Source organism: Hemicordylus capensis, chromosome 2 (assembly GCF_027244095.1).
Source record: "Hemicordylus capensis ecotype Gifberg chromosome 2, rHemCap1.1.pri, whole genome shotgun sequence".
Taxonomy (NCBI): Eukaryota; Metazoa; Chordata; class Lepidosauria; order Squamata; family Cordylidae; genus Hemicordylus; species Hemicordylus capensis.
This window is the reverse complement of record NC_069658.1, coordinates 194,313,174-194,326,620: the sequence shown is the minus strand read 5'-3', so window position 1 is coordinate 194,326,620 and position 13,447 is coordinate 194,313,174. Positions and strand designations below refer to the sequence as shown.

The 13,447-nt window shown below is 48.3% G+C and overlaps 1 protein-coding gene across 1 annotated transcript in view; it reads right to left on the bottom strand.

Moving 5' to 3' along the window:
• The window catches only part of ITGA5 (integrin subunit alpha 5), a 119,447-nt gene continuing 106,000 nt past the window's right edge, over positions 1 to 13,447 (bottom strand). Inside the window, exons 24-30 of the mRNA XM_053301226.1 lie at positions 9,557 to 9,662; positions 8,835 to 8,981; positions 7,175 to 7,276; positions 4,352 to 4,456; positions 3,696 to 3,797; positions 3,160 to 3,282; positions 1 to 975 (exon numbers count right to left, since the gene is read on the bottom strand). Coding sequence (XP_053157201.1) covers positions 892 to 975; positions 3,160 to 3,282; positions 3,696 to 3,797; positions 4,352 to 4,456; positions 7,175 to 7,276; positions 8,835 to 8,981; positions 9,557 to 9,662 — 769 coding nt within the window. The 3' untranslated portion in view covers positions 1 to 891. The remainder of the gene's footprint in view (positions 976 to 3,159; positions 3,283 to 3,695; positions 3,798 to 4,351; positions 4,457 to 7,174; positions 7,277 to 8,834; positions 8,982 to 9,556; positions 9,663 to 13,447) is intronic.

The following is a 13,447-nucleotide window of genomic DNA, read 5'->3' as shown; positions in this document are numbered from 1 at the left end:
GAAAATGTGGAAGCATTTATTGCACATGGACATATTAAATTAAAAACAGCAACCCCTGTCTCCACCATTAGGAGGCGGCAGCAGCTTCCTCATTTTGTCTATTTTTTTCTTTTTTCTTTCTTTCTGTTATTTAATTAAAGTGGCATCTGAAAAATAAAATCTCTAGCGGTTTCCGGAGATCAGTGCGAAGACCGTCGGCAAGTCCGGGCCGACACCGGGCGATGGCTTGGCTTCCTAACGTGGCAAATCTTTGGCATTGCGGGAGCATTGGGGGCTTTCCCAGCTTAGTCTCTGTCCCACATCATCCCCCACAGGAAGCGGGCCGAGGGAAGACAGGAGGTGAGAGCCCAGGGCCCTCCATTCCGGCCCTTGGAGGAGAAAGAGCTGGACGTGGGAAGTGATTGTGCTTTCCCCCCGCTTCTTCTTTCTTCAGCCGAGCTGTGGTATGTCAGGGGACTGGCAGCTTGGAAACTGTCCAAGTGAACACTCCCTTCCCCACAGATGGACGGTACAGACAGCTTGACGTAGGGGGCCTGAAATCAGGCCAGCACCGGCCGCTCCAGCGGCTTCAAGTATTCCCTTCTGCTGGGAATGAATGCCTGCTGCAAATCCCAGCCAGGGCACAACGTGTTTGTAGGATCCAAGCCCCAGGGAATGGGGGAGGAAGGGCACGAAGCCTCAAGCCTGGAGCCTCTTTCAGTGAGGGGCAGAGGGGCTCGGGGCATGGGTCTCTGCTGCAGTCCTTGGGGCCCAGTGTCTGTGGCACTGCCCTTCTTTGCCCTGCGGGTGTTGTCCGTGCTCCCCTCCCCAGTGCCCACGGCGGGCGATCCTGGTGCCTTTTTGCAGGGCGGCAGCGACAGCACACATACATGGAGGGCAACACTGGGTCTGCTAGGCCTCTGAAGCTGCTTGTGGCTTCAGCTGAGCCTTCTCCATAGCTGTGCCATAAGGAAGGGAGCGCTTGAAAAAGCCCAGCTGTGAAGGAAACAGAGGCATGGTCAGGCCTAGCGAGGGCACAACTCTACTGGGATCCTCTGTTGCACTGAATGGACCCCGCACGAGAGCGTGACTTCTTGCTCAAGGCCCTTTTATGACAACAGGGCAAGAGACATTCCCAGAAGAGGCTGTCCATAATAGCAGGAAACGCAAGAGAGAGAGAAGGCTCCGTCTGTGTTCCCTACAACAGGCATTCCCATATATTGCCGACCACAACTCCCAGCATCCCCAGCTGCAATGGCCTATGGCTGGGGATGATGGGAGTTGCAGTCAGCAACATCTGGGAATCCCTGTTAGGGAGAACACTCCATCTCGCCATTGTGTGAGTCTCTCAGCTGCAACTCTCACCCACTGCGTTTCTCACTCTTTGTTCCATGCCATTGAAACACCAGGGCCTTTTGTAGATACTGCCTGTTTGTTTTCAGACAGAACTCCAAACCCACAAGGACTAGATATTTCTATAAACCATAATGGATTCCCAGGGCACAGAAACTGTAACAATGGAAACAAAGGGCTGTGTGGTGGTGGTGGTGGTGGTGGTTTCAATAACCACGTTCTGCATTAAAGAAACACAAATTCTGCTGCCAGAATAAATGATGACAATTAAGCACACTTGGGATTCAACCACACATCCAAGTATACCACTTCTTGACTTTAACTTGTTGAATCTCAGTGGAATCTGCAAACTGCTTCCACTGAAAAGTATCTTGTTTGAGATGATGTTATGGGAGTTTTCCCGGTGGCAGGAGGCCCACCGTGGCTGGCTCACACAGGCCATTCACACATGGCCCATTCAGATCAGCTGATGCTGCACTTACAAACTGATCAACATGCCAGGTGTGAATCTTGTTTCCTTGTTTTGCCTTCAGTCTGGTGCTTCCAAGATCCAGACAGTCTAAACCATGGGGACGTTTCAGCAAAAGGCATGGAGATTGGGAGTGAGGGGGGAGGTTTACATATTACGGCTGTTTCCAAGAGCCCCTCTTGGCAGCAGCTGCACATGGAGGCCATCAATTATGTAGCCCCTCGACATGTATATTGCCTGCGTTGCATGGGGAATTGCCACATCACCAGCAGCAGTTTCTAGAAGTGGCTGGCAATGACCTAGGAACACTTCATTGCAATGCAAATAGTCCATCACGTCCTGCTTTGAATGTTACAGGGGCACAGAGCAGCAGCCACCCTGCAGAGACTGTTTGCAGCAGCGTCTGTAGCTGCAAAGGTCCTCTTCGAGCATTACATTTTAGGTGTAATGTATGAAATACAGTATGCAGTGTTTGCAAACTTATAGATCGCAGAGACACATTCGTCAGAGAGCTAGTGAGGCTCTCCACACAAGCAGTGTGGAGAGCCTGCAGGGCTTGAGTGGGGAGAGCGGGCTCTCCCTGCACACGAGCACTCAGTGCGCTCTGGGTGGCTGGATCACCCGCCCACATGATCACTGGCTCCGTCACTGGCCCACATCATTACTGGCTCCGGTAGGGGTGGCAGGGAGCAGGGGGCCTCCTGGCCCTCGGAAGTCCCAGCCTGGGATCCCCATGCTGGGGAGCCCCCCCCCCACCTCCCCGCCAGGAGGCTGGTTGGAGCCTCCCGGTCAGGGGTCACCTCGTGAGTTGCTGCGCAGCAGAGACTCACGATCTACAAAATGGGGGGGGGGGCAGCATTTAAGGAGGTTTGCTGCCAGGAGCTGCATGGCTCCCGTTGCAGCACACAACCTCCCCAAACCGGGCTGGGCTCCTTTGGCTGTGAGAACAGCTTAACTGTTTGGCTGCAGTTCTTTGCCCGGGCAGCGACAAACCCAGATTCACCTCTGCCTCATGTGTGAATTGCTGAAAGTGTACAGTGGGGTAGGGCTAGAAAATCGGCCCCATAGGATCACAGAGAAGGGAGGCACTAGGGGAGCTGTCCAGGGTACTGAAGCACCACCGGCAGTCCTGCTCAGCTCGCACCTGGCTTCTGGGATTTCATTATTGTTTCATGTGTGCTCAGTTCTAGAATCATGCGATTGAAAAACATCCTAAAGCAGAGATTCTCGGCAAGCTGGACCCTTTTGCACAACTGCTCTTCTGACACATGCAACCCATACAACCCAACCTGGCCCTTCAAAGATTCTCCAACCCTGAGTGCCCACAACCATACTATTCCCTGACCAACTATTCCCACCTTGTATAGTACATAGATGAGCAGTGCCAGCAGCAGTAGTCCAATCAGAATGGCTAAGATGATGATCCAGAGAGGAACACCTTGGCTGGTCTCTGCCTTTGCCCACTGCACAGTTGTTGGCACCTGCCAGCAGAAAGGAAATAGGACTAAGTCACGATGCAGAACATGATCAAACACAGTGTCAACTATGGCATCTTCATCAAATTCAAAGGGACCTACTGGATCTTCCTGACCAATCTTGTGTCCCAAAGCCAGCCAACTCAGACGTTGTAGCCATGGAAGCTAAACAGAACATCCACACATAGAGGCAGCATTCTCAATTGCAGATACTGGCGATGGACAAACCACAGAGGAAGGCCATCATCCTCACGCCCTTCTACTAAGCTTTCCTGAGACAGCTGGTGGAACGAGAATGTTGAACAAGATGGACCCTGACCTGATCCAGCAAGCCAGTTCTTATGTTCTTCCATACTACTTGACTCTCCTCTTTATCGATTTCTTTTTAAAGAGCAACACGCATCTCCATCGAGACTGACCTTGAGGGTAGCGAAGGGGAGTTCTTGAGGCTGGATCCTGTAGGGCACCTTCAGCACCTGGTAGGCAGCTTCACAGTGTAGAGTGTGGGGATAGTAGTCTCGCTGTAAGAGGGTAAAGAGGGGGAAAAGCCTCTAAACAGCCTGTAGGGTGGGTAGGCAATCCCAATCAAAGTGTAGGGGAGATTGCCTGGGGGGGAGGGGGGGCATCTACATGCAATAATAAGGAAGAACGGTAAGGATGGTGACAGTTCCCCTGTTTGGTTTTATTTAGTGTTGCTCTGTGAGGAAAGGGAAAGAGAGAAGGCCTGCTAAGGAACTGAAGTCACAGTCACTGTGAACATGGCCCAGGTTCCATGGGAAATTCCTCTGCAAGGTGACTGCGAGCAAGTCATGTTAGGTGGAGAAAACAAACAAGAGGGTCTCATGGGGATCCACTGGCCAAGGCCAGAGAGGGGAAGAGCCAGCCCTGGGGAGGTGTGAGAGCTGGCAGGGGGCCTCCATGCCAGACACAGTGTGCGATGGAAGCCAGCTGGAGCCCAGCCATGCACACTGTCTCTCTCTACATGCCCCCGCCCCCGGGAATTGATCCCTGAACCTGACATTAAATGACCAAGACAAAATGTGAAGGCCTCCAGGCATCCCAGCACTGCACTCACCTGCTGGAACCAGACCCGGAAGTAGAGGTGCAAGCTGACCCTTTCCTGCCGCGATAGCGTCCCCATGTGGCAGCGCAACTGGAAGCACTCTTCCTCAGGACATTTCTGAAGGACAGCAAAGAACAGCCATTAGAAGAGAGTCTGAGGCTGAAAATACCCCCACAGCCTACATATGTTGGCTACGTTGTTTTAAAGTATTTTAGTTGATTTTAAATGGTTCTGAACTGTTTTTAGAATTGTTTTTATATTGTTTTAAGCAGTGTGTTTTAAATGATGTTTGTTTTTATGTCTTTTAAACTTCTTGTCTTTGGATGGTCTAGAAATGAAATGGAATGGAATGGAATGAAATGAAAAAATAAATAAATACGCAGGCTACAGAGGGTGGCCTATCATCCAAAGAGGGGGCACGGGCACTACCAACTGTTTGATCCAGGATGTCCTAAGAACTTGAATCTGATGGATGGAGTGTTGGATGCGAAGATTGGGGTGTGTGTGGGTGTGTGTGTGTGTGTGTGTGTGTGTGTGTGTGTGTGAGAGAGAGAGAGAGAGAGAGAGAGAGAGAGAGAGAGAGAGAGAGAGAGAGAGAGAGAGAGAGAGAGAGATGGTGAGGTTCAAATTCTTGCTTGCCTTAGGTCGTCTTTGGCAAGCCACTCTCTCTAAGCTATTGCTGGGAATGAAAATAGTGAGTTTATGTAGGAATGCAAATAAGCAAAGATTGTACCCCACTTCGTATATTGAGCATACTTTTGTCAGGACCCACCCAGACTCTGATCTGGAAGAGACCTTCTCAGAGGAAGGGGCGGGGCATGCCCTAGCCAGGATCCCCAGCCCTGACGAAAGCTCCCTAGATCTAACGGATCCTGAGCAGCCAGTGCTGGTGGCCTCCCCTCTGCAGCCACCCCCTCAGAGGGGCCCTGGTATTCTGGGTATTGATACCCCCAACCAAGCTCTTGCCCCTAGAATCCCTCCACCATCCCCGGAGCCCCAGAAGTGGAAGCAACACAATGCCCAAATCAAACTCCAGCAACCGAGGTGAAGTGCTTGCCCGGCTGCTTGGGGTCTCCCTTCCCATGGACCCATTTGGGAGGAGGGGGGAGGCCAGCTCGGGCACCTGCTTTGGATCGGGGCTGGCTGGAGCTCCAGGAAGGTGGGGAGGGCTCCTGGTTCCACATAGCTCCTCCATCTGAAGCCAGCCTTTGCTGGTCCAGCAGCTCCTTCACCGAGCTCCTGGCTCCAACTGCTGCCTTGTTTTGGACCTGGAGACGGACAGTTCTGTAAAATGACCATGTGAAACCAAGGCAAGGATTTGTCCTGCATGCTAATGAGCTGGGAGAGAGAAGGGGTCCACACCCTAACCCAGTCTTCCTATACCAGATTGGCTCTAGGGAGCAGGTAGGAGGGGCCTCCTAGTCAACCCCCTTGGCCAACTTTTTCTTCTGAGAAAAGGGCTTGCCTTCTAGTGGACGGGGAGGGCGAGCATCTCAGTTTCTGCACTACAGAATGGCAACGAATGAGGAGGAGAAAATCATAAGGAAAGCTGAAGGTTTGGGCCAGGAAACTAAACATAAGATGCTCCTTGCATGGTGGAATACGATGGACCGAATCTATAGGGAGGAGAGCTGGTCTTGTGGTAGCAAGCACGATTTGTCGCCTTTACTAAGCAGGGTCTGCCCTAGTTTGCATTTGAATGGGAGACTACATGTGTGAGGACTGTAAGATATTCCCCTTAGGGGATGGGGCCACTCTGGGAGAAGCATCTACATGGTTGCATGCAGGTGGTTCCAAATTCCCTCCCTGGCACCTCCAAGACAGGGCTGAGAGAGACTCCTGCCTGCAGCCTTGGAGAAACTACTGCCAGTCTGTGTAGACAATACTGAGCTAGATGGACCAATGGTCTGACTTGGTATAAGGCTGCTTCCTATGCCCCTATGTGAATTTATAGTGGATCTCTGGGCTTTCAGGCAAGGGTCTTTCCACACCTCCCTGCTGTCTGAGACCCTTCTGCTAGAAAGGTAAAGGATTGAACCTAAGACCTTATGCACACCCAAAAGATGTGCTCCACCACTGAGCCATGGACCCTCCCCTCTTTTCCATGTTTAATCCTGGGGTTTCTCCAAGCAGTGCTTGGAAAGAAAGGAACAGATGTGAAACAGTCTGTTAGAGCTTCCATGCCCACACAGTAGCTTGGATGATGAAGGAAGAAGCACCTAGACAGGCCCGACTACCTGTCATGACTTCACCTCTTTGGACGTCAAGCAAACTACCTCAAGTCTATTAAATATTTAATTTTGCTGCAGACCAATGCAAACGTATGCTTTGTTTAGATTCTTTACTACCGTTTCAGTGTGTGTGTGTGGCCACTTCAGTGAGAGAGTATGCAGAAGGAGGAAGAGAAGGGGAGAGAGTGTCTTTTCAAGATGAGGATGGGGAGGAGCATCCAAGGAGAAGAAAGGTCTGGTATAAGCACCCCATGAAGACTGTCAGAACCTTCCCCTGAGTTAGCTTCGTATCGTTGACTAATTAGAATATTTGTATCCAGTCTTTCAACATAAACGTTCTCAGCGAGGTTCACCTAGCACATGGAATGAGAAGATGGTTCCCTGTCCCAGAAGGCCTCAGCCTCTGAAAGGTCTAAGCCAGGGCTGCTCAGCTTTGGCCCTCCTGCAGATGTTGGCCTACAATTTCCATAATTCTTGGCTATTGGCCACTGTGGCTGGGGATTATGGGAGCTGTAGTCCCAAAACAGCTGGAGGGCCTAAGCTGAGCAAGCCTGGACTCTAAGCAAAGTTGTGGAAGGAAGTGGCTGGGTGGGGCGGGACTTACCAGAGAGAAGCTATGCCCGCCAGAGCCACTGGTCCAACCAGCATCGTGCCTCTGTACATAGCGCTGCTCCTGCAGGGGGAAAGGAGTGGGAGGCTGCTCCAGCTAAATATTCAGCGAGAGAAAGATAGGCACACACATTATTTCCAGCAGTTTTGTAAATAAGTCCTCAATATGACTAGTCCACACAAACAAAGGGCTAGACTGCATGCTCTCTACCCCACGGTAGTCATCTGTGGCCTATTTAAAAAAAGAAGAAGAAGGTACTACTCTTCATGTAAGCTGGTGGTTTACAGACCTATAGTAAATGCTCTAAAGTGTCTGGGTGAGGTCCTGGTTTGAATATCTGTTTTGTTTGTGGGTGGGGTGGGGTGGGGCCTCCTAGAACTCCCAGCCTGGTTGAAGTACTGGAGGTGAGCTGAGACAGAAAGAAAAGTGCTTCAAGTGATAGGCACAGCGGGATAAGGCGGGAGAGAGGTCAGGGACCAGCTCCCCTCTCCTGTGCCTGCCCTCTGTTAAAAAACAATTAGCCTCCTCCCACTGCTTTATATGTGAATGGGGCAGACACATGAACAGCAAACATGGCTGCCCCTGTCACATCTGACATTTGCTCAGAAAACCGACCAAGGCTTTCTCCATTGACTGGTCCTCGGGTCCATTTGTGGCCTGCGTACTAATAGGGCACACCTTCCCCCTGGCACCTCTGGCAGAGTCTCTTGGCCTCGCTTTGTAATAACATCCCCCCTCAATCCTGCTTTCTGCCACCATGGGTATGAGTGTATCTATTTGCACACATACACACACACACTGGTTAGCTGAGGACAATGTATCTCACAAAGTGGGCTCTGGCCCACAAAAGCTTATGCTGTAATTAAGTGATGAGTCACTGAGGTGCCGCTGAGCCACTTTGCTCTTCTGACCAACCCTTGTGGATAATTTCTGTGCCCATCCCAAGCGGGCAGAAGACACCCATACCACATAGACAATGGGTCACAGGTAGTTCCCGAAGAACTTCGACAACTTGTTCTTATGCACAATAATTAGCACCTTCTGCTGCCCACAAGCACACAGAGAATGAAGGGGGGTGGAGGTGGGACGCCACCATTTCACCATCCTGAGCAGGTGTACAACAGATGATATAAAGAGGGGCAGCCAATGCTGTCACTGGAGGTCTAGGCAGTTTGATCTCTTAGTCACCCCCAAGCAACCCTACTTTTTAAACCTTCTTGCCCTTTTGTCCTTATGAACACTCAGCTACCAGGTCTGCGCCTGCTTGTTGGCTGGACTGTGGACACGTAGTATCTTTTGGAGATGAAATGTTTACTGAAATGTATATAATTTTTACAACCAAACATGCGGTGCAAGCAAGCCACCGAGGGCAAAGATATGTGGTGAAAAAGTAAAGGGAAAAGTTCAGGGAGGGGAGGGAGGCTCCTAGCTCTGAACAGAATGATGAGGAGTCCTGAAGAAGATTCAGGATTGTATCCTGCATCGTGAAGAGTTGTTGGCATCCCTGGGGGGGTGGGGAAGGAACTGCTTTCTTGCTTTGCATGTTTTTTATTTGGTGCTCTCAGATGACCATGGGCACCATTCCTGGCTTCAGAGGCTGAGCCCAATCCTCTCCAATTCTGCCTCCCATTCCCACCCACAGATCCGCCCTTACCTGCAGACGTAATGGGTTGATGGGGTGGTTGGAGGTGCAATTGGCCGGCACTGCGTAGCGTGTGACATAGAGCACAGGTTGCTTTGGGAGCGGGCAGCTGACATCCAAGAGCCCCTCACTGATGGCACTGGGTCCATCATTCGCAAACTGCAGGGTGAGAAGGAAGAGGGATTAGGAAAGCAGCAGCTACTTCGAGGGGGTAAAAACATGCACAATTCCTTGAGATCGGTAGGTGGGCAGGCATAGTGGCTACAGAAAAGGAGTGGAGGGTGGACAAATTGGCCTTTCCTAGGAGTCATACCCAGGACTGAACAGAAGAGTCCTGATGGGTTGGATGAAGGGTCTGTCTAGCCCAGCATCCTATCTCTAACAGTCAGGGGCAGCCCAAGGTACGAGGTACAAAAGGCCGCCTTGACCCACAACCCTGGCAGAGGCCAACCCCTTTTCAAAACCAACCCCTGAAAGCCTTGAAAGAGCACGGGAGGCACAGAGGAGGGAAGGTTGCCAGCAGGCTCCTCTTCTGCTTTCATACTTCTTGAGAGGTGTTCCTTGCAAAGTTTGCAAGAGTCAGGTTGGTCCCAAGCAGCTGCTCCAGTTGTGATGACGGGTGGGGTGGGGGGCCTCTTGTGGGTGGTGCTGGTTTCCAAGAACCAGGATGACCCTACCTGTATGTGAATGCCAACCAGGGTACCAGTCTCTTCTTCCTAGATGGCAACACCTACCTCATAGACATGGTGTACACCAGGGCCCATATCTTGTTCTCGCTGTGGTGATCGAACTGGAGTCCAGCCAGACCCTGGGAGGATCACAGGATCTGGCATCGATACTCTATAGGAGGACAAACAAGGTATTCAGACAGGAAGAAGTAGCAATGTAGATTTTAAAGAGGCCAAATAAAATCGCTTCCAAATCATTTAGGTAAACTGAAATGACAACAAGCAATTCCCCTTCTGCAAACTTCAAGATCAAAGAGCAGATGAAAGGCATTAACAAATATATAAAAAGTTGTGCGGCCTCACTCACACACTCAGTGACATGAAACTCCCAAACTAAACCATGAAAGATAGAAACATGCTGTTTTGTAGGTTCTAGACCTCACCCACACTACCACAAACATAAAAATGGCCATAAAAATTCCTTAACTTCCCAGAAAACACAGGGACATTCTCCCATTGAAAAAGCATGGGAAATGGTGCCTTCCAACAAACTTTGATAGTTACCTCAGGTACTTTTACAGACAGGAAGTCCGAAGATAAACAAACAAACAAGCTATAGTGTTTCAGGGCCGGATTAAGCTAGTGCGGGGCCTGCAGCATATGTTATAAAGGGGCCCTACATTTTAAAAAATGCACATACATAATAAAACAAATTATTTACTTGCATAGTAAAGTAATTCAATTTTTTCATTTGCTATATTTTGGAGTATGGGAGACCAAGCCGCAAACTCACACTTACTACAACAACAGTGAATATGTATATACTGTTTTTCAATCAAAATTCTCAAAGTGGTTTACATAGAAAAATAAAGAGTGGATAGATGATTCTCTGTCTCCAAAGGGCTCACACTCTAAAAAGAAAAATGTGGTAGGCACCAGCGACAGCCGCTGGACAAATGCTGTGCTGGGCCTTCTCTTAAAAGGCACATTTAGCAGAAAAGGGATATTTTATCTAACATGGACCAAATAAAACTGGTAAAGTTTTAACATTAATTCCCATTTGGAAGCTGGGCATGTGGGGCCCTCAAAAACGCGGGGCCCGTAGCAAATGCTACATTTGCTACTATGTTAATCCACCATAGAGTACTTTGGATTTCTATCTGTGTTGAATTTCCATGAAACATGCTTAAGAAATAGAAACAATCAATATTCTTATTTGTCTATCTTATTCAGTCTTAGAATTTGTCTTTTTAGGAGTTCTTGGCAGTAACACTGTTATATGCTCAAAACAAAGCAACTCTTCTGGGCATCGACGAGCAAAAAGTGAAAAGAGAGTGCATGGTCATTTCATGGTACAGGAGGAATGCTTGCAAACTGCAAGCCCTTTTACTAGTATACTTATAAAGCTGCTTGGGCCTGACTGACACTGACGTGAAACTCCCATGAAAGAGAAAAACATGCCATTTTCACAGGTAGGTTCCAAATCTCGCCCAGGCTACCAAAAGAAAAAGTAAAAAGAAACGAAAAGAAAAGAAAGAAATAAAAAAAGAAAACCCAGGAAAGATTCATTAATGTCCCAGAAAATGCGGAAGAAATCTCCCATTGGAAAAGCACAAGTAGGGATTAGGGTTAGTAGTTCAAACAAATTTTGGCAGACACAGAAAGTCATAGGAGGCATGCTTGCAAATTGCAAGCCATTTCACTAGTGAGTGTATGTATCAATTCTCTCTTGGGTATTTCTAACATTCAGATATTTCTCTTAGTCCACTTTCCTTTCCTTCAGTAATACCAAACTGGATCACTGTTTCGCATCAGTGATTGTCATGTTGGTCCCAAATAACAGAAGATACAAATGAAATATTTGGGGGGGCCAGCACAGCGGCAGCAGTATGCAAGTTTTCAAGAGTCACACAGTTCTACATTAGACAGCACTCTTATCAGTATCTAATATGTTTTCAGCTTTAAAAATAGTTATTTATAAAAAATGCATATGTTTGGCCACTTATGGAACATAGCTTATTGTTCTGCCTAAGATTTTGCTCTCTTGCCATTTCAGTGAAGAGTTCTGTGAAATGCAAAATTCCGTGAAACTCAAAAGCTGCATACTCTCACCACCTTAAATTACACCAAACACACCTTCTTGGCATATCAGCCTACCCTCAAACCAAAAAATCTCATAAATTAACAGGAAATGCTTGGAGAAACATGTGGAGCAGGTGACTGAATATTGTCTCAGCAAATTTCAGGAAAGCTTTTCACATAGTTCATGATGCATTTCTGCATAAATCTGGGCTGATAGCAGGGGGCTGTGTGGGCTTTAGGTGTGTGGATCCTAATTTATATCACAGAGAATATTATAATTCATATTATATTTGATATTAAAGGCCTGTGACATCCTGACTGCAGTCCAGCCTTAAGCCAGAAATGTCTAGTCTTATTTACCACAAGGCTTACAGAATGCTGGACGTCTCTGTCAAGAACACGAGGTCCACAGTGTGGCACAATCAACGTTTACTTAGCTTGGAAGTTGCATCAAGCAGGCAAGACCTTACTATCTGCTGAAGAGAGATTATTCTGGTTGTTCTTGCAAAAGCTCTTACCCTGTCTAGAGGTAGTGAAACTACTGGTTGAGAAAATGAGATGTTTCTTGGGAAACCACCGCACTCAAGAGATTGCAATGAGGAAGACGAGTTAAGAAAGACTCTGCCCTCAACTTTTGAACTGTGGCTCAACTTAAATATGGTTTGGTCAACATGTCAAGTGCACAATTCTTGCTCAAGAGTAAACTAACCAATCAAGGGGGGTTTGCCAATTGCTCTTCTCCACGTTAATTGTTCTCTCCTGCAAGCTCATGGATTTAAGCTGAAAGCTGATGCATGTATCCCAAAGCCTGGGATATAGAACTGCATGGAAGACAGTGCATTGTCTCCTCTGCAATGCATCTCTTTGAATAATGCTGACCAAGACAGCTATGGACCATCTAAAATCTTTGTCTGTATACCTGTTTGTGCTTGCTAACTCCTGCTAACTGGGCAAAGAGGGACTTTTTAAACACGGTGATTCTCTTTATTTAGCAGGGGGAGAGTAACCGGCCCTATCCACCCACAGCACAGCATCGCTTCAGTGGCTGTTGCTGCTGTCTTATATTTCTTTTTAGACTGTGAGCCCTTTGGGAGCAGGGATCCATTCAATTAATTAATTTATTATTTCTCTAGGTAAACTGCTTTGGACACTTTTTTTTGAAAAGCGGTATATAAATTGTTGTTGTGCAACCCTATGGCTATGAACTGTAGGGCCTGAAGGACCTAAATAATAAAATAACATGCCCCTAAGCAGCTGCTATCAGTATCCAGCACAAGTTGGATATTTCTTGAACTATTGTATGTATTGTGTGGTGTTTTTGATTAATCCGTTCCTTGATCCAGGCCAGCTTTTGAATGGTGCTTTAGTTACTTTTATTCCCGTCCTACAGTAGAGGTGAGACTAACAAACAGCCAGCAGCAAGAGCACTGAAGGCAGACTGCACTTGCCTCTCTGTAAATAATGAGGTGCTTCACAAGATTGGTGTGAAGTGCCAGATCCGAGTGCGCGACGCCTTCCTGGGTCCTCCCTCCCCCCCTCCCCAGTGTGTCACACGGTCAAATAAACAAGGCTATCGGAGAGCTCGCCGCATTAACCTTGTTTAGGGTGAGGGGTATTTAGGCGGGCTAGCCACCTTGGAACCACTGGGCTCGCCCACAGGCCTAGTGGTCCCAATGAGCAGTAGAAAGTGGACTAGGCATACTTAGCTCGCTTTCTGGTGATCGTCAGAATTGCCTCAATATCTGTCTCCTTTAATCGTTAATATTCTGGATTCAACTCCACTGTTTTGTCCGTGCACACCACAACTCTTTCCTCTGGATTCTACAGTATGTACTTTTTGAACTGGTCTATTGGTCATAATAAAGTCTGTCTGAC